Consider the following 19012-nt stretch of genomic DNA (forward strand, 5'->3'; position numbering starts at 1 on the left):
CCTGTATCTACTCAAACATTTTTTTTTAAGATTTATTTTTATGTGTATGAGTGTTTGCCTGAATGCATATCCATGCATCATATGCATGCTGTACCCACAGAGGCCAGAAGAGGGCATCAGATTCCCTGAGACTAACATTTGAATGACTGTGAACCACCCTATAGGTGCTGGGAATCATGCCAGATCATCTGGCATGATTAACCACTGACCCACCTCTCCAGCCCCTCAAACTTTTACTAGATATGCAAACAACCTGAGGTTGAATTTGTTCATTTGGCACAAGTTCCCCTAAAATCTCCATTTCTCTCCCCAAAGATGTCTAGGAAATACAACTCAGCACACACTAAATTGTTTCTCAGGTGAAGATAGCAGGATTACTCAGATCCACAGCCTAGGGTTCTCTGCATGAGTAACTAATACACATTGGGACCACACTACTCTGCTAATGCACAAACTATGCAACATGTACCTGAGAGCATCATAAAAGTTTCTCGATGAGAGGCATGCCACTCTCAGGCCTTTCCCAAATCTAATGATTGCCTTTAGGAACTGTTAAAATGAGGTGCCCAAAGAAACTAGGCCACTTCTACAGATGACTCTACTGCCCCATGAGCCCTGTGGCCTTGACAAGTTAAACTGGAGAGTTAGCTTATCTACATTGAAACCCCTCCTTAGCTACTTACCAAAGGTCACAGGCTGGCTTTGGTCTGTAAGCCCAACACTGTGACTGCCTTGTACATATTTTCTAGTCAATAAAACCTCAGGACTGCTTACAGAACCCTGTGTGCTTACCTGGATTTCTTACCATGGTGGAGAGTGGCCCATCCCAGAGCTGTTAATTGGATAACGATGAGTCCAAATCCTCTTACAACCCAACTCCTCACCCCACTCTTGATGTGCAAAACAACAGAGAGTATGTTCACTTCTCCTGTTTGAAACACACAACTTAATCCAACCACATTTTGTGAGGTAAGCCTTAGCCATAGTACTTTAAAAAAAAAAAAGTACATTTCCCCAATAACTGAATTACTTAAGAATAGATGGTACAGAAAGGGTTGCATTTCAATAGAACTAGCTTTATTTATTATTTATTTTCAAACAAAAGGAATGGCCTATAAGCAAGTGCAGATATGGACTGAGGGGGTAGGCGTGGCCTGAAGCTTACAGAAGAGTTGCTGTGTCATAACGGAAACAGCAGGTTAGAAGAAACAAACAGTGATGTCTTGTCTGCTTGAGGAGTCTGGAGATGGAAAGTTAACTGGAAAAAAAAATTTTTTTCTTTAGAAAAGGTGTTCTGCCGAGTTATCAGCAGGAAAGAGACACTAAAGTGGCTTCTGGAGAACTAGGTGGCTGTACGGCTTGAGAACTGGCATCAACTCACAGTCTTCTCATTTTCCCCATTTTCTATAATTTTCCTCTTCTTTTCGTCTGTCTTTTTCTTGAAGATGTTATTTCGGTAAAACTGAAGCTCTTTGATGCTTTCGCTAATATCATCGAGTGCCCTACAAGCAAACACACCACACTGAAAAAAAAAAAATGTCCCAAAGACTAGAGATGAAAATCGTGACTTCTTATAATCAACCTCAAAAACAGTTAGCGTGAATGGCACAGCTGGTAGGGACAAAAGTGGAACACCTCGGTGGTACTAAGTCACTGGTGCTGTGTTTGCTCTATGATGTGCTTGGAATGAAGGGGATCTCAGGGTCAACTGACTTTAGGAAGAAGTTAGGTTAACCATTTCCTTTCTGAGGTTCTGTCCAAAACGTTTACTAATTTAATATGTACATGAATTCCTAAGAAGAACCTGTACTGCACGTACAGTATTTCTGCAATGTAACCAACCACATTCATGGAATACTTACCAGCAACCCAAGAACCAGACAGAGCCTGGAAAACACTATCCAATATTTCAGGGATGTCCCTGAACAGACTAGACCTACATACTCACTGCAGCTCATGAATACCAATTATCAGATCAGAGGGTACCTAGCCATGAAGGAGGCGCTGCCTCCTCTCGTGGTAACGTGTGCTATGATCACTGGTAGCCTGCATCCACCTAATAGCCTCTCTTATCTGACATGCTGTTTCTCAGCTGTTGAAGCCTGAGAAATCAGGTAACCAAGATTATTAAAATGGTATGCAAGTAACTCAATACACTGTGGTGAGCTAAAGGCCTCTTCTAGAGAATTCACTGTACATCCATTAGTGCTGGAGTTTTAAGTCAGTCATTTCCGTGACCAAGGCAATAATCCACTTTCTCCCTAAATCACAAAGGTATAGCAGAGGATTCAAACTCAAAAATATGCCTCCAGCCCCTAGCTAATGAGCTACTGGCAAGTGACAGCTGCTGGGGGGGGGGGTCATTGTTCTTTGTGGCAGGGTCACCCACATTCTGATAGATGACCCCACATCCATGCAGGCGGCACTACCTAGATTCAGGTGGTTATACAAAAAAGAAAAGGAAGATGGGTATGGTGGCGTGCACTGTTAATTTCAGCTCTCAGGAGGCTGAGGCAAGCAGATCTCTGTGAGTTTGAGGCTAGCCTGGTCCAAACAGCAAATTCCTGGACAGCCAGAGCTATAAAGAGAGACCTTGCCTCAACACCACACACACACACACACACACACACACACACACACACACACACACAACACACCAAAATCATCATAAAGGTAGGAGGTGGACATTTCATTTCAAGGAGGAGGGAAGTGGTAATGGGAAGGGTGGGAATTAGAGGTAGATATGATCGAGACAGACTGTAAATATGTATAATACTGTCAAAAACAAGTTTGAAATATTATTTGGAAACATACATACATACACACACACACACATACATGCATATCCCCCTCTGGTTAAATAACAACACATAATCACATTTTTTCACGAGCATGTGTGTATGCGTGTGTAGGTCAGAGGTCAACCAAGGATGTCTGGGAACACAGTGTGCACCATCTCGCCTAGCATTCTGACATGGATTCCGGGGGTGGAACCTAGGTCTTTGTGCTTCTGATGGTGAGGTAGGTGCTTTACAAACTGAAGTATCTCCTCAGCCCCAACAATGCATAATCTCGTATCACAATATTTAACTCGAAAGCAGCCCAGAAATCTCAAAGTACTTTTAGAACCCACTGTGTGACAAAGCCAGGCCCAATCTTGGCATAAGTTTACATACAGTTACGAGGTGTGCCATCTTGTGTGAATAGCCACATTTCTTTGTAGAAATGTCTAGCTCCTGTATTACGGAGGCCGCTTTTCATCAAATCTACTTAGGAACATAATGATGAACAATGTAGGTGACAATCAGTTTGCTAAACTGAAAAGGAGCTGGTGAGATGGGCCAGCAGGTAAAGACACCTCTGCCAAGCCTGACGACCCAAGTTCAACTCCCAGGCCCAATTCTTAAAAGTTGCCTCTATATCGGGGACTTTGGGAGCCCATCCCACATGAGAAGATGCTCTCTCACGTGGGATGGGCTCCCAAAGTCCCCGATATAGATGGACACGTGGGGGAGGGCCTGGGCCCAGCCCAGGATGATGATATGGAATTTGGGGAGCCCCCTGGAAGGCCCTCCGTGGGGAGCAGAGAAGGAGGGGGCTGGTGAGAGTTTGGGGGGGAGGGGGAAAGGGATTGACATGTGAAATTATAATTTTGTAAAAATTAAATAAACAGTTGCCTCTATATCGCCACACATACATGCAGGCACATGTGTACATATGTGTGTGCGCACACACAGACACACACACACACACACACACACACACACACACACACACATGCACAAACACACTAGTAATGTAATAAGAAAATCAATAAATCTGAAAAATTCTAAACTCCAAAAGAATTCCAAACCTCCATTGTTTCTGATAAAGTATCTTAGACCTGAATTACCACACTATCATCTGGGGACGCCCCCTGTGAACACAATAGAAGGCCATTCTAGCTCAGGGACTGGTCTTTCTGCGACACCTCCAGCTGCACAATACAGAATATCAATTAAGTAAACCAGTATTCAGTGTTATCAACTAAGTAAATCAGCAGACCAAATGCTTCCCTTGGCCTATCCTTACCAGTCAGCTTTTTTTTTCTCTAAATGGTCCCAAAATTTAAAAGAAACAGTGTGTGCCTGCAGTTGCAAGCACAGACACACCCTACAAAGCAAAAGTATCCAGGTAGGACAACTGGCTGACACAAAAGTTTACCATGTCCTGACTTCAGATGGCCACACACCTGCATCCTGTGTGAGAGGAGAGCTAACAGCGCTAGTTTCCACAAAGGTCACAAATTGCTTCATCTTACTTCCAAATCAAGTTTTAAGACTAACAGACTAGCCGGGTGTTGGTGGCGCACACCTTTAATCCCAGCACTCTCGAGGCAGAGGCAAGCAGATCTCTGTGAGTTCGAGCTCAGCCTGGTCTCCAGAGCGAGTGCCAGGATAGGCTCCAAAGCTACACAGAGAAACCCTGTCTCGAAAAAAAAAAAAAAAAAAAAGACTAACAGACTGTATTACTCAAAATATTAAAAACAAAAAGCCCAAGATAGAAGCCCACTGAGCAGTGGTGGCACACGCCTTCAATCCCAGCACTTGGGAGGCAGAGGCAGGCGGATCTCTGTGAGTTTGAGTCCAGGACAGCCTCCAAGGCCACAGAGAAATCCTATCTTGGAAAAAAAAAAGAAGGCCACTGAGAACTGAATCTAGAAGACTAGCCAGAATCCTTGGGACTCTAAGTGTCGGAAAGCTGTCTTTCCGTGACTTTATTTTACCCAATAAAGAATAGAAAAGTGGGGTTAATATTTAAGAAGTCAGGTTGGGGTTAAGTGTATGCCAGCCCTCGGAAAGTCCCCATCTTACCTGTGAGAAGCAGCCTTCTTCGGTGCAAATTCATAATCCTCTGGATACCAGCGTCTATACACAGTAAAAATTATAAACTCTCAAAGGAAGCCATCTCAGGCACACAGAGCAATCACCTTCAAGTCATCTCTCTATGGCTTTTATCTGTTTGAGACAGGGTCTCAGGTAGCCCAGGCCACCTTCATGATCCTCCTGACTCCACCTCCAGAGGGCTATGATAACTGGTACCTCGCCTAGTTTGAGGTGCTGGGAATTGAACCCAGGCTTCCTACAGGCTAAGCAAGGCTCCACCAACTGAGCTACATTCCCCAGCCTCTTCAAGTCATTAGGTTAACACTGGAAAAGGCTTTTCCTCTATTTAAACAAGTCCGTCAATATAGCAGATTCAGAGTCTCTAACGTCAACCCAGCCCTCATCACAATTTCGGTCCTATGTATCTAACTGCCTGCTGGGCATCTCCACCTAACCCACCAGACACTTCTAGTCTAATTTACAGAAGACTACACATGCTCCACTCCCATCCTCTAATGCAACCCTAGTAGTCTCTCCTCCTCTTTTGGACAGGTCCACCATCCACCTAAACTGCTTCAGCTAGAAATGCTAACCCCTTTCTCCCTCTTTCTCTTTCCTCGCTCCCTCATCCAAGCATCTGGCATGAATCATGTCTGCTGACCCTGGCAAATGTTCTATCCCTTCTCAGGAACCAATGGCCATTTCCCTCACACGTTTTTCAGTCCCTGAGATGATACACGTCTCTTTTCCTCCTACCACTTCACTTGCCACCTTCTAAACAGAGTACAATTTTTTTCTCCTCCTGCCATTAAAACTATCTCAAAGGAACCCCATCCCTCATTAGATGAAATCAAGCATCCTAAGCAGGCACAGGAGCCCTTTATGGTCCAGCCTTGGTCTCACTTTTGTCAATCTCAAGCTTTCCATCTCAGCATTAACAAATAATCTGTAAGTTTTTTTAACACACAATTTTAATTTTATTTTAGACAGGGTCTCATGTAGCCCAGGCTGTCTTCCTGACCCTCCTGCCTCCATCTTCCCCAGGGCTAGAATTACAGGTGTAGGTGTACACTACTACGTCCTGTGTATGCAGTGCTGGGGACTCCAAGCCAGAACTTCCTGCATGCTAGGCAAACATTCCAGCTGTACTACATCCCAGCATCCCTGTGCCTGTTTTGTCTTCACTTTCAATTCCTTAGCCTCCTCCTATCTCTGCTTGCATTCAGGAATGCTCTCTCCTCATTCAAGCCTCTTTCAGTCTCATTGAAAAGGCCATGTGCAGGATAAAGCTCTCCGACTCCCCTTTTTCCTCCAGCATGCTGAGCTCTCCCTAGCCCCCGTATTCTGCATGCACACACCCATCACACAAGTCACCAGGCAGTTTATTTTTAGGGTGTTTTTCACACCTCTGTCAACCCACTAGACTTAGCTACTCAAGAGCTTTTCATCTCCGTGTTCCCAGTGGGTAGGCCAATGCATACGTTCTCTGGTTTAATGAAAGCTGTGTGGAAGACTTCTGACATTTCTCCCACGCCTCACCACTCCGAATAAATAAGGACCCCATACAAATGAGACTGGGAGGAGGAAGACACATACCCACTCAGCACCCTCAATTCTATTCAATTATTTTCTACAAATTCTTCAGTAAAACATGCTACATGAGGCAATATAATGGATCCTAAATATAGCCCTTACCTGCACAGCTCTTTAACAGTGCTCACATCAATTATCCTATAATGAAGATGTTTCATGAACTGGGGCATGTATTTGTCAAGAAACTTCTTATCTGCATGAACTGAATTCCCTAGAAAAACACGAAGCATACCGCGTCTGCGCGTTTCTAACAGTGTACAGCATGATATAAACATTCATAGAGCATATTTGAAATGGAAGTTATTTTTTTTTTCCAAACAGTTCCTAAAAACTGATGAATCCATCAAATCTGAGTACTTCGGATTAGGTTACAAATATGGATTTCCCAGCAGGTCATCAGTCTAGCTCACAATAAACTCATAAGCGGCCTCTCATGGGCTGAATGACCATCTAGCATTCCATGCACTTAAAAAAGAGTTTAAATCTGTTACTTTTCAAGTTCATACCAGATGTGCAAACTTGTTCCCAGTGTCACAAAATCCACACTACTAACACTAAAAATTTAACTGAATCACATAGTAGATAAACCTTTATTTTACATTCCAATATTTTTGACAAATAATATCCATATTCATGTTTCCATACAATAATTTATATTATAAACACTGGATTTTAAATGAGACCTTTAAAATAGACATCAGCTGCACTGGCTAAGAAAAAAATCATTTATACAATATATACTCTTATATATAATGCCAAAACTTTTCTTTGTATTTAAAGTGTTAAGTTACCATATCAATTTACATACACAAAGGCAAACACCCCCTCACAGAACATTACCTTCCCTCTGACAATGTTAAACCTTTAAAAAATCCTAGAGTAATAGACCTGGTCTCTTAAAGTCAATTTCACAGGGGTGGGGCAGGGGTTGGGGGAAACAGAGACAAAATAACCAAATAAAATATATATGAGCAGTGACTAAATCTGGGTCCAAAACAGACACTTTAGGGTGCTTCAAATGTGGGCTGGGTACCACGGATATTCTTAAGTGGCATTAATGATTTCCAATGCAACAATAACACTGTGTTACATAAGAAAACGTCCTTACTCTTAGGAACTACTTGAGGGAGACTTTAGGAAGCATCACAAAGCCTGCCATTTATTTTCAAATGTCCAAAAGCAGCAAGAAAAATATAGGGAAAAAGCAATGTGACCGAAGCTAACGATGACCAAATCCAACATTTCTGTGCATTTGGAACTTTTTCCATAATAAAAATATGGACATGGGGAAGTTTGCTGAGTTCATCTGTGTTTCTCAGATCTCAGATCAAGTTCCAAGTCATTTCAACAATACACAAAAGTGAGACGTCTACTCCAAACCAGGGTGGGTGGAAGGCAAGGATGGCCTCAGCTGGTCTGTCTGGAACTCTGGGACTCTCTGGTTACTTGAGCCACTACTACAGAATCTACAAGATAGACATGGGATTGGATTTTACCTGCAAGTGGACAGAGCCCCGGAGGAGTCTGCTGTCGTACAAAGGACAGAAATTCATACTCTGCCTGCTGCAATGTAATTGTACTCTCCTTCACTGCCTTGGTAAGACCAGACTGCAAGACAGAATCCCCAGCCCCCACCAGAAACACATCAAGTCAGTTTTCAAAAGTATCCGGAAATGAAACTTCACTTCTAAAATGGGTAAAGATAACCACAGCTGGGCCGGTTTGGGGGGGAGGGGGGGCCTCGAGTTTGAACTGAAACTGCCATCTTTACATCAATTTTGTTTCTTAAAGAATCCAAACCAAATTAAGTTATGCTCCTGATTGTTAGTAACCCTTCCACACAGTCAGAAAAGATGGCGCTCAGAGTCCAAGGCTAGAAGCTCTGGGAAGAGGCAGCTACCACCAGGAAAGCAGCAGTCCCCTTTCTCTGTGGGTCGAGGTCTAACCTTATCCATAAGACTGACTTGAGTAACACTTGAAATTCCACAATGCGTTCGCGACAGACTGAATGTAGAAGAGAGAAAAAGAGGACATTCAGGAGAAGGTGATCTCAAGAGGTCGCAAGGATGCAAAGTGCACAAGCAAGCAGATGCCCAGGCTTGCTAAGCCATCTTCCTCTAACCCTTTTCTAACACCATCCACCAAGGGCACAGGATTCAGATGTGGGAGCAACAAGCTTGTGACTGGTCCCCAAAGCAGCAATCTTGTTATTTGGTAATGTTACCTTCCCATGATGCTCCTTGCACCAATCTGACATGCTGTCCAGCAACTCATCCGGCTGTTTGATAATCAGGTTGGGACCCTGTGGGTGGGAAAAGCCATTAGTCATCGAGAAAATCAGCAGAAGCTGGGGATGGTGGTGTACGCCTTTAATCACTGCACTTGGGAGGTTGAGACAGAAACAGATCTCCTTGACTTTGAGGCCAGCTGGGTCTGCAAGGCAAGTTCTAAGCCAGCCAGAACTATGTAAGAACCAACAGAAACAACCCTACTTTCAAATTGTATTTATTTTTATGGGTGGATTAGGGGCGTATATACACAGCATGTGAGGTCAAAGGACAGCCTTGAGTGTTGTTGCTCAGGAGCCATCCACCTAGGGACCTAAGGCTTACTAATTAGGCTAGCTAGCAAGCCCTCAAAGAGTCACTTATTTCCAACTCCCTGCAACCAGGATTACAGATGCACAGCACCAGGCCGGCTTCTTACATAGGGGTGAAGATCTAATTCAGGGTGCTCTGTTTACACAGAGAGCACTTTACTGATTAAGCAGCCCCCCCCCCATGACATCCTTTCTTTTTTTAAATACACATTGATATTTGCATATAAAACATGAAGAAAACACAACCATTTGGAGAGGATAGGATGAGGAAGAGGACCAAACAAACAGGTTGCTATATACGCACTGTGCATAAAGTTATATCCTGTAGTTGTAGTTTTACATTTTAAAAGCTAATGTTTTTAAAGAGATAAGTAATATCTGAAGAAAAAAAATGGCCCTCGAATTCTCAGTTCCATGTATGAATTTCTTTAAATTAAGAAAACCATTAAAGATCTAGTTTTAGCTTGTGTGCCTGTGTTCATGAGTGCTGGTGTCCTTGGAGGCCAAAGAGCACAGCGCCCCTGGAGCTAGAGTTACATGCAGCTGTGAGCTGCACAACATGGGTGCTGGGAAGTGAACTCAGATCCTCTGTAAGAGCAATACACTACTTTAACTGCTGAGCTAGCTCTCTGGCCCTTAAATTTTATCTGTATGCACACACATGCACACAGAGAGTTCACATAAGTTGCTTGTAATTTCTTGCATTCTGTTAGGAACTGATGAGGAAAGTTAGACCTTTTTTTATAACCTTTGTCTTTTGAGGAAAAGCAAAAGTGATTATTAGCTTAGTTCTACCTGCCAGCCTCCCTTAAACTCTATTGGCTGCACTGGAGGGCTGGCAAGCTGGCTCAGTGGGTAAAGGCATTTGCAACTAAGACTGATGATCTGAATTTGATCTCGGAACCCAACTAGTAGAAGGAAAGAACTGGCTCCCACAAGTTGTTCTTTGACCTCCACCCGTGTGCTGTATTCTGTGTGTGTGTGTGTGTGTGTGTGTGTGTGTGTGTATGCCAGAGAACAAGGTCCTCTCCTTCTACCATGTGGTTCCTAAGGACTGAACTCAGGTTGTTAGGACTAGCAGCAAGCAGGGGTCCCACTGAGCTCTTGTAGTTTAAACTCAACAGCTAGTCTAGAACTGTACTAAAAAAAGGCCTGCTGTCTAAAACTGAATTGTAGCCAAATACAAAAACAGATGTTGACAATCTCGGTGGAGAAATGGAAACAACAACAACAAAAAAAGTTTAAAAAAAAAACCTGAAGAACAGAAAGGACATGCTATAAATCTACTGACATCTTCTAGACTGTCCTTTGGCAAACTAAGACATCCAAATTAAGTTTGCAAAACAGGATGCTCTAGCAGCAAAAAAAAAAAAAAAAAACCCACGTTCCTCAGACCCTTGCATGAGGATAAAACATACTTTCCACACAACTGACATCCCTTAAGTATTTTCTTTAACACCCTTATCCTCATATGACTTAAGCCTTCAAACAAATCCCCCATTCATGAGCAACTATATGGACACACACCCGATGTTCCCCCCAGGTGCGTATCAACTGAACCATTAATCCGTATTTTGGGTCTAAAAGAAAAATACTTCTTTGGCCAAGGCTAAGAAGAGCTGGTAAAATAAAGATACTTGACTTTTTACTGCCAGTAAGTTCCAAGTCAGAAAAATAAGCAAGCAAACCTAAAGCTTGGTGCTTGATTTATTTATTTTACAGGTTTTAAAGAAGTTGTTATAAGAAATAATCTCTGGTTCTCTTCCAAATGATAAGTCTAGTGCCATTACAAGACAGAGACTCATCTCTAAATGTCCTTTGTTGTTCCTTTTTGGTTTTAGATTCTTTTGTTATTGTCATTGTTGTTTTGAGACAGAGTCTCACTGTGTAGCCCTGGCTGACCTGGCACCCACTCTGTAGACCAGCCTGACCTCAAACTCACAGAGATCCGCCTGCTTCTGCCTTTCAAAGTACCAAGATTAAAGGTTTGTAACATCATGCCCAGCTAAATATGCCTTATCTCCTTTGCCTACCCAAGGAATAAAAAGAAGTCCTAACTGTAGGTTTAGGAGAATTCTACAGCTCCAGGAACCTGACATTAACAAGACTCCCATCCCCACAGCATCCCTATTTTCTGCAGGTTTACTGTTTTGTTTGTTTTTTAATTTTATTCTTATGTGTACATATGTATCTGATGGGGGTACCTATGAAGGCCAGAAGGCCATCAAGTCCTTTAGAGCTGGGGTTATGGGTGCTTGTGAAACACCTGATAGAGGAAGGTACTGTGACACAAACTCTTCATAATTGAGTAGTACATGCTTTAACCGCTGAGCCATCTCTCCATCCCCACTATGTAGCTTTGGCTGGCCTGGAACTAGCCATACAGACTAGGCTGGTCTCAAACTCAAAGAGATCCACCTGCCACTGCCTCCCAAATGTTGGGATTAAAGGTGTGAGCCACTATGCTTGGCTTGTTTTGTTTTCTAATGACTTCAAAAATTGAGGACAGTATCAAGATAAGGGATTTCATCTATGGCTTAGAGATACCACAAGCTTTTAAAATGCTTCTTGAGTGGCTAAAATGCAAATGCCAACAGCTGTGTTTTACTTGTTTTGCTAAATGTTTCAGTTAACAGCAGCATGGTCAAAATTTTTATCATAGCTGATAACATCACTAAGAGAACAGTCTAGAAGTGCATCAATAGACAGTCTAGGACCCTAACACAGACGTGCAGAAAGCACACATCCAGCTGAAAAGGCAATCAGCCATTTGGAACAATGGGTATTGTCTGTGAGGATTCAACCAACTCAGACCTAACATCATGTGTCTGCAAGGAACGTATATGGATTTTTTTTTTCCCTTATCATGCCCGGTGTAAAAACTACTTATACACACAGACATTGCATCAGGTATTCTACAGGAAGAATGACAACAGGCAATCTAAAGGCAATTCAAAGTGTTCATTAGGTAAAGGATGTAGGCACATGAGATTCTGGTCCCTATAGAGGAATCTTGAAACCTATACCCTATGGAGTGGTGAAGGGATGACTATATGTGGAATTAAAGTCAAAGTTATGACATTAAGATGGAAGACTCTGACAGAGGTCACCAAACCTGATAGGACCACAGCTGGCTGGACTACTGGTTAGAGCACTTGACACTGCCTGGGTTTAGAGAGTAGTTTAACCAGCTTCCCCAATGCCTAGTCAAGTCCCCCAAATTTCTGTAAAACAATGTCTACAGGTACAAAATGAGCATCAACCAATCTGTAAAGCCTTCAGGACTGTTTAGCCCTCGGAAAAAAGACAGCTTGATTTCTATAAATTTCAGCTGAAAACTTAATCCACTTACGAGGTAGATTAATAATCCACCTAATTGGTTCTACCTCAATGTTGGTTCTAATACCAACTCTAACATGTCCTAGCATATTATGGTGGACCTTAAGCTACATAGACCTCAATCCACTAAAGTTTTCAATTAGAGTGGAAGAAGTCATCTTTAAATTCCCAACACCCTTTAAGTGGTATGAATGTATTTACATGGCATCACCTACTTCAGCCAAAATGTTAAGATCAGAGTCAGTTATCAGACAGGCCATCTCGATAATCTGATCCTTCTCAATGTCCAATCCTGTCATCTGCAAAATAAATAAATACATACATAAACATCTAACACATGAAACCATCTTTAGTAAACCTCTTCTGCCCAAGTTTATTTAATAGATTCCTTTGTGCATACTCGGCTTACATTCTAGGATCAGTAACATTTCCTGGACAGTAGTCGGGGTAGTAAGTTCTGATCACTCACTCAGTGACTGCTACAGACATTTACTGTAGGCTAGCTACTGTCAAACTGTGTTTGTCCTGAGAACAGACGCAAAGTAAGCAAGAACACAAACACTTCATTGCAGAAAAGTGAGCTCACCAACATTACCTATCTGAAGTTTATAAAGGTTTCCTATTTGCTCCAACATCTGATCTTTATCATAATCCAGCATAAAAAGTTAACAACTAAACTCTTTTCGTAAGGAAATAACTGGGGTTCGAGTGAGGCCTAGGTATCAATGCTTTAAAACAAAAAAGGGTTCGGTTCCCAGTGCACTTTGAGTAACTTGAATCTTCAACTGGGGCCTCAATTTTCTCTTTTATGGAATGAGGGGTAAGGCTGAGTCATCTCCTGAGTCCCAACTAACTTAAGCAACCTTGTCTTTTAAGGCTAGGAGATGGGGGCAGGGGGGCGCTCAGAGTCGCTGTCCCCACCCCCACCCTGGATCCTGAGCCGAGACCCTAGAGCGTTAGGCAAATTCACATCTGGGTGGAGGTCCAGGCTGTGGAGAGGGAAGACACATGGATGGCTCCACCCAGATGGAAAGAAACCCCACAGTCCAACACAGTCCCAGAACCACGCAGAACTCCTGGCTCGGGCTCCGTGGGGCGTGCTCACCTGCCGCACCTGACACCGGGACCCCCACCACCTCCCAGAACAGGTGGGTCCTTCGGTCCCATGCTCGCCTTCCCGCACCCCCAGCCGGACTCTCTCACCTCCAGGTCCACCCAGACCATCCGCTGAGCCATGCTCTCCCCTGCCGCCATGGCTGCGCCACTTTCGCTGACACCTCGCGCCCCGAACTGCCCGTGCCTGCCACCCACGCCCCGCAACAGCCTGGAGCCCAGGGATACGCCTAGCATCACCCGGCACGAGCCGCCACGGCCCCAGCCCAGCCGGCCCAGCGCGCGCAGGCGCCACAGTCGCTAAACGTCGCAAACCCACGGGGAGGTGCCGGGAGAAGACTACAAACCCCGATATCCCCCGCGCCGACGCGCCCTCCACAACCACGCTTGGCTGTCGAAAGGGCTAGTGGGAGTGGGAGTCCTCTTTCCAGCCGCCAGCTCCCCTCCCCCGCCACGTGTTTTCGGATGTTACGGGACTTGCTTGTATTTCATTGCTAAAGTTTGTCTGTTTCCAGGAGGTATCACTCCTGAGTTTTTATTTGTACTGAGCCGCGGAGTTGAAAAGGTTTGACTTCGAAAAAGAATCTAATTATCTGTTTAAGATTTTTAAAAATGTATCTTTCCCTTATTGCTACCCCCCCTTTTTTTTACCTGCCCCTCCCTTCCACGTATTGAGTGTATTTCTTATTTACTTGGAATCCTAGAGTGACGTGCTATTTTGAGCTACAAGGCCAAATCCGCCATGATCGTTTAGAAGTCCTTAAATGGGCTCTTGTCTGAAAGATGACTTCGCACATATCAGGTGTTCCATAAATGTGCCTTTCCTGTCATTGGCAGAACCCTTGTCTCATATTCCAGGTTGCCGGAACATGTGAGCTGTGTTTCGGTCGTTAGATTTATACTACTCTGCCTTTGAAACTTCTCAAAGTTAAATCACACCCTTGTATAATTTTGCAACTTATACTAAAGCGAACTGAAATCGCTCTGCCTGTTCTGTCGTCTACTCTGATTTTGTCGTCCATTCTGGTTTTGATCAAAGGGTCTCCTTAATCTCCCACAATAGCTGCGGTTTTCATCACCTTCGCCGGAAGGGGCCTCTGTCGGGATCGCTTACATTTTAGCTTAGTAGCAAACAACTCTGCAAAGAGAAGTTTTGTCACAAACATGCTCAGTCTTGAATCACAGACTCTTGTGTCTTTTTCTGAAAGCTGTGTTGCCAGTAATTACAGAGCTTGTGGTTGGTAGCATAGTAATTCCTACCTGGTGAGCTGGTTTTGTGAGACAAACATTGTTGCCTAATCAGAGCTTTAGGGATGCTGCAACCTCCTAGTGGATTTCAGCTACTCAGCCTGTCAAGTTTGGCCAGAGAAATGGAAAGATCTTGGAAATGTGTGACATTATATGTACAATTTTCTGCAGAATAGATATGTATGTTATAACAGCATTGCCTACTGAATCATACTGTTTTTAGTTTGTAATCATTTGTGGCCCTATTCATAGGAAGGAGAACTTCACTGGCTTATAGAAACTTGTGTTGTTGTTGCTGTTGTTGTTCTTGAGACTACAGAACTCTAGGTGGCCTGGACCTCTACTTCCCATGTAGCATGAATAATAAAAACACAGAGGCAGATATTGGGGTTCAAGCTGAAGATCAGAAAAGCAAAGCAGCCAACAAGAAAAGCAAAGCAGCCAACAAGTCGCTCTTACTTCTACCAAGGCTGAAATGGAGATCCTGTCTTCCCTGTGACTGGAAACTGAATCTCGTATGAGACCCTTTGCTTCTTCCTTTTCTTCCTTATATACCTCTCCAGTGCTGGGATTGAAAATGTGAGCTCTGTTACTCTTTTAGACCGATTCACTGTCTTGTAGTCCAGGGTGGTTTTGGACCCATAGAGATCCATCTGCCTCTGTCTCCTGAGTCCTGGGATTAAAGGTATGTGCCACCACTGCCTGGCTTCTATGACTAGCTAGTGTGGCTAGCTTTGCATTCTAATCAAAGCCCCAGGCAAGCTTTATTAAATCATAAACAATATATCACCATACTCACAAGTGCTGGGATTAAAGGTGTCCATAACCATGCCTGGCCATATAGAAACTTATATCAGCGGGGCTTATTATTACCACTCTAAAGTACTATTCCTTTACATTTTGAAAAAGAATACCTTCTGTTTTCCACATCTTTAGGCTAGGGAGATGGCTCAAAGGTTAAGAGTACTTGCTGCTCTTGCAGAGGATATAACCCTAACTTCATGGGATGTGTTTTCCTCTTCAGGCCTTTACAGGCACGACACACACACACACACACACACACACACACACACACACACACACACAGAGAGAGAGAGAGAGAGAGAGAGAGAGAGAGAGAGAGAGACAGAGACAGAGAGAGACAGAGAGAGAGACAGAGAGAGACAGAGAGAGGAGAGACAGAGACAGAGAGAAAAGAGAGACAGAGAGAGAGAGCAAATAGATCTTTTTCTAATTATATCTTTGTTGATAGAATTTAACAGCTTATATCCTAAAAAGCCATGTCCATGATTTTTTTGAACAATGAATAGTTAAAATTACAGCTATGCAAATAGGCCATAGGAAACCCTTTCTCAAAAATAAACAAATTATATGGGGCTTTTTGGAAACTTCTGTGTTTATTCAGCTATAGTAATATGCTCCTGATATGATGCTAAGTACAGATTTAGTGTTGTTACCATAAATAAAACACTCATTTCCCCTAAATTCTAAAGAAATCATAAAACAGAAAATGGTAAAGGAAAGTGGATTTGGATTTATACAGAATGGACAAACTAAGGATAGTGAGTAAGTGTGCCAATTTCTTCCCCACTATATCTATGGTATTTTTAGAATTTGTAGCAAGCCATGTGACAAAGGCTACAACATTGTGAACTGTGAGACAGGTCCTTTCCTGCGGGTAAGAGGGACATGGCCCATAAGTTGCATGCACTGTCCCTGTTTTCTGCTATAGGAACAGTTGAGGTTTTGTCTGTTTGTTTTATCTTTGTTTGAAACAGGGTTTCATTATATAGTCGAGTCTGGCCTCAAACTTATGACAGTCTTGCTGCCTTCCAAGTTCAGGGACTACAGTTAGGAGGTAACATGTTTGGCTCCAGAAATTTTTTTTAAAATTCATATCTCCCCTGTTGTACCAGGGGAGTACCAGTAATAATGGTACATCCATTATTAAAAATAAAATAAGCTGAGCACACCTTGTATACAATGACCACTCTTTTTTATTAAATCTGAGGTGCATTTTATGTCAATTCAGTTTTACAAACACATACCATAGACTTAGCACATATAGGGCACTGGACTACGAAGCTTTTGGAATTTGGATCTGCAAGTCTGTCAGAGGCCAGAGTGTTAAAGGCGTGGTCCAGCATTGTGTTGAGAGCTTGTGAAAACTTTCAAAGGTGGGACCTCATGATAGGTCATTGGAAGCATGGCCTTGAAAATAGTGAGACCTCCCTCTTTCCTCCCGCTCTTTCATCTCAGCCATGAGTGGGAATTTGGCTCCACTGCATGCATCCTGCTAACATGCACCACCCTACCTCTGGTCCAAAAGCAGCAACTCGCCTGGGCCATGAACTTTAACCTCTAAAACAGTGTGCCAAAGCAAACTATTCTTTTTCCTCAGTTGATTATCTCAGGTACTTTGTTACTCTAATGGAAAGCCAATACCAATGACAAGTTAGTTGATGTTCATGATACCAGATACAATAAGTACTCAACATATTAAAGTAGGGGCCTGTGTGTTTGTTTTGAGAGTTGGGGGTGGGGGGCTTCAGGTGGGCAGGGTATGTCAGCTCACAGTTCTCTAAGACAGCCCTTCAAGCAGGGAGGTCTTGCCATCAGGAGCTTGAGGAAAACACTCAAGTTGCATTCACACTCAGGAAGCAGAGACTGGTGAATCTAAGGTAGTTTTAATTTCTAAAATTAGGGTGCTTTACTTTTTATTTGGAGCTGTTTCCTTCATAGGGAAAGAAGTGACTACTTTCCCTTCTGTGAAATGTACTAGTAGCAAATAATGGAACAAATAGGAAAAAGCCTTTGTCCTTGTCACCAAGAGCTAGCTCACCCTCTTGTTTCTCAGACAAAGAAATATTAGTAACCTTTGAGAATATTATACTTATTGTTTTTCTGAAGGAAAGTATAATGTACACTGATGTCAAAATAAAGCAAGATAATAAGGCTTATAAAGATGTTTCAATTATGCAAATCTGCTGAAGACCATTCTTTACCAGATACACAAAAATTGTATTCAAATAATTACAACTCAATGTTTATGCTGTTTAGTACAAAAATGACCAAGTACAATGAGAGGAGACATGAAAACAAAGAAACATTGGAATTCCACTCAACTAACAAACTGATTACTTGCTGGAAAATGGTAAGGGCAGGTTAGGAGAGGAAGAATGGGGTGATATTTCTCAACATATGTATTTTTTGGTTTTGAACCATGTAAATACATTCTTTGTTCTAAGAGATTAAAAACTTTAAAAAGAACACAACTAGTCATATTTTAAAATGGAATATCAATATATCTTTGTATATCAAAATCAGAATTAACAAAAATATTACAATGATTCCAATTTTGCATTTCATTTGTTGGGACTCAAACTATAATAGTTGCATAAGTAGTTAGATCCCTGCCACCTTTTCTATTACCATTTAGAGAGAAAAGTACTGAAATTACAAAATCAAACAACCTCAAATTTCTTATTTTGTTGTTGTTAGTGTTTGTATATATGGGATGTGGGGAAGGGTGCCAGTGCATGCCATGGCCTCTGAAATTTGAGGACAATTTTCCAGAGTCAGTTCTCTCCCTTCCACCTTGTTTGGAGGCACAGTCTCTCTTCCTGTTTCTGCCTTGCTATATATTCCAGATAAGCTGACCTTTGATCAGTCAGGCAACTCTTCTGCTTTGCCTATTTCACTGAAGATTACAGATGCATGAGATTACAGATGCATGCCACCACAACCAACTTTTTTTTGGGGGGGGCGGGGTCGAGACAGAATTTCTCTGTGTAGCCCTGGCTGTCCTGGTACTCTGTAGACCAGGCTGAGCTCAAACTCAGAGATCCACCTGCCTCTGCCTCTGCCTCCGGAGTGCTGGGATTAAACCTTTGTGCCCTTGCAACACATCCACTTTTTTATGTGGATTCTAGAGAACTGAACTCAGTTCATTAAGCTTATGAAGCAAGTGCTTTTACCCACTGAACTATCTTGCTGGCCCACAATATTGTATTTTACAAAAGTAAAACAGGAGTAATGGCTCTCACTTGTAATCTCAGCTCTTGGGAAATGGAGACAGGAGAATCATGAGTTCAAGTTCAAAGCCATCCATGACCATACAGGAAGTTCAAAGCCAGCGTGGATTATATGAGACCCTATCTCAAAAAGGAAAACAAGTTTCAAATATCAAGTCATTATATCAAAATCAACTACTATTGTGGGATACTTTTTAACACTTTGTGAAGATGTGTTGCTG

At 42.7% G+C, this 19012-nt stretch overlaps 1 protein-coding gene across 2 annotated transcripts; it reads right to left on the reverse strand.

Annotated features, from left to right (window-relative positions):
• Nucleotides 1-1055: 1055 nt before the first annotated feature.
• Nucleotides 1056-13823, reverse strand: Rexo2 (RNA exonuclease 2). Of its 2 annotated transcripts, none has more exons than XM_027412085.2 (7): nucleotides 13600-13823; nucleotides 12612-12695; nucleotides 8683-8760; nucleotides 7955-8066; nucleotides 6561-6669; nucleotides 4854-4907; nucleotides 1056-1522 (listed from the first exon to the last, which is right to left on the reverse strand). In XM_027412085.2, the coding sequence occupies exons 1-7, from the start codon at nucleotides 13744-13746 to the stop codon at nucleotides 1405-1407; spliced, it is 702 nt and encodes a 233-aa protein (XP_027267886.1). In that variant the 5' UTR covers nucleotides 13747-13823; the 3' UTR covers nucleotides 1056-1404. The 2 variants fall into 2 exon arrangements, with proteins under 2 accessions (XP_027267886.1, XP_027267885.1); XM_027412084.2 differs by having other exon boundaries at nucleotides 1056-1502; nucleotides 13600-13818.
• Between the last annotated feature and the right edge of the window lie 5189 nt (nucleotides 13824-19012).

The sequence above is a fragment of the Cricetulus griseus genome, chromosome 4 (assembly GCF_003668045.3).
Source record: "Cricetulus griseus strain 17A/GY chromosome 4, alternate assembly CriGri-PICRH-1.0, whole genome shotgun sequence".
NCBI lineage: Eukaryota > Metazoa > Chordata > Mammalia > Rodentia > Cricetidae > Cricetulus > Cricetulus griseus.

What these genes read in the sequence shown, in the direction of transcription:
- Rexo2 (XM_027412084.2), bottom strand. Translation starts at nt 13,746, where the DNA reads ATGCTAGGCGTATCCCTGGGCTCCAGGCTGTTGCGGGGCGTGGGTGGC. An exon ending in TGGTCTGGGTGGACCTGGAG is followed by an intron (nt 12,696 to 13,599) that starts GTGAGAGAGTCC and finishes TTTATTTTGCAG; the next exon opens with ATGACAGGATTGGACATTGA. An exon ending in GCAAGGAGCATCATGGGAAG is followed by an intron (nt 8,067 to 8,682) that starts GTAACATTACCA and finishes TCTGTCTTGCAG; the next exon opens with TCTGGTCTTACCAAGGCAGT.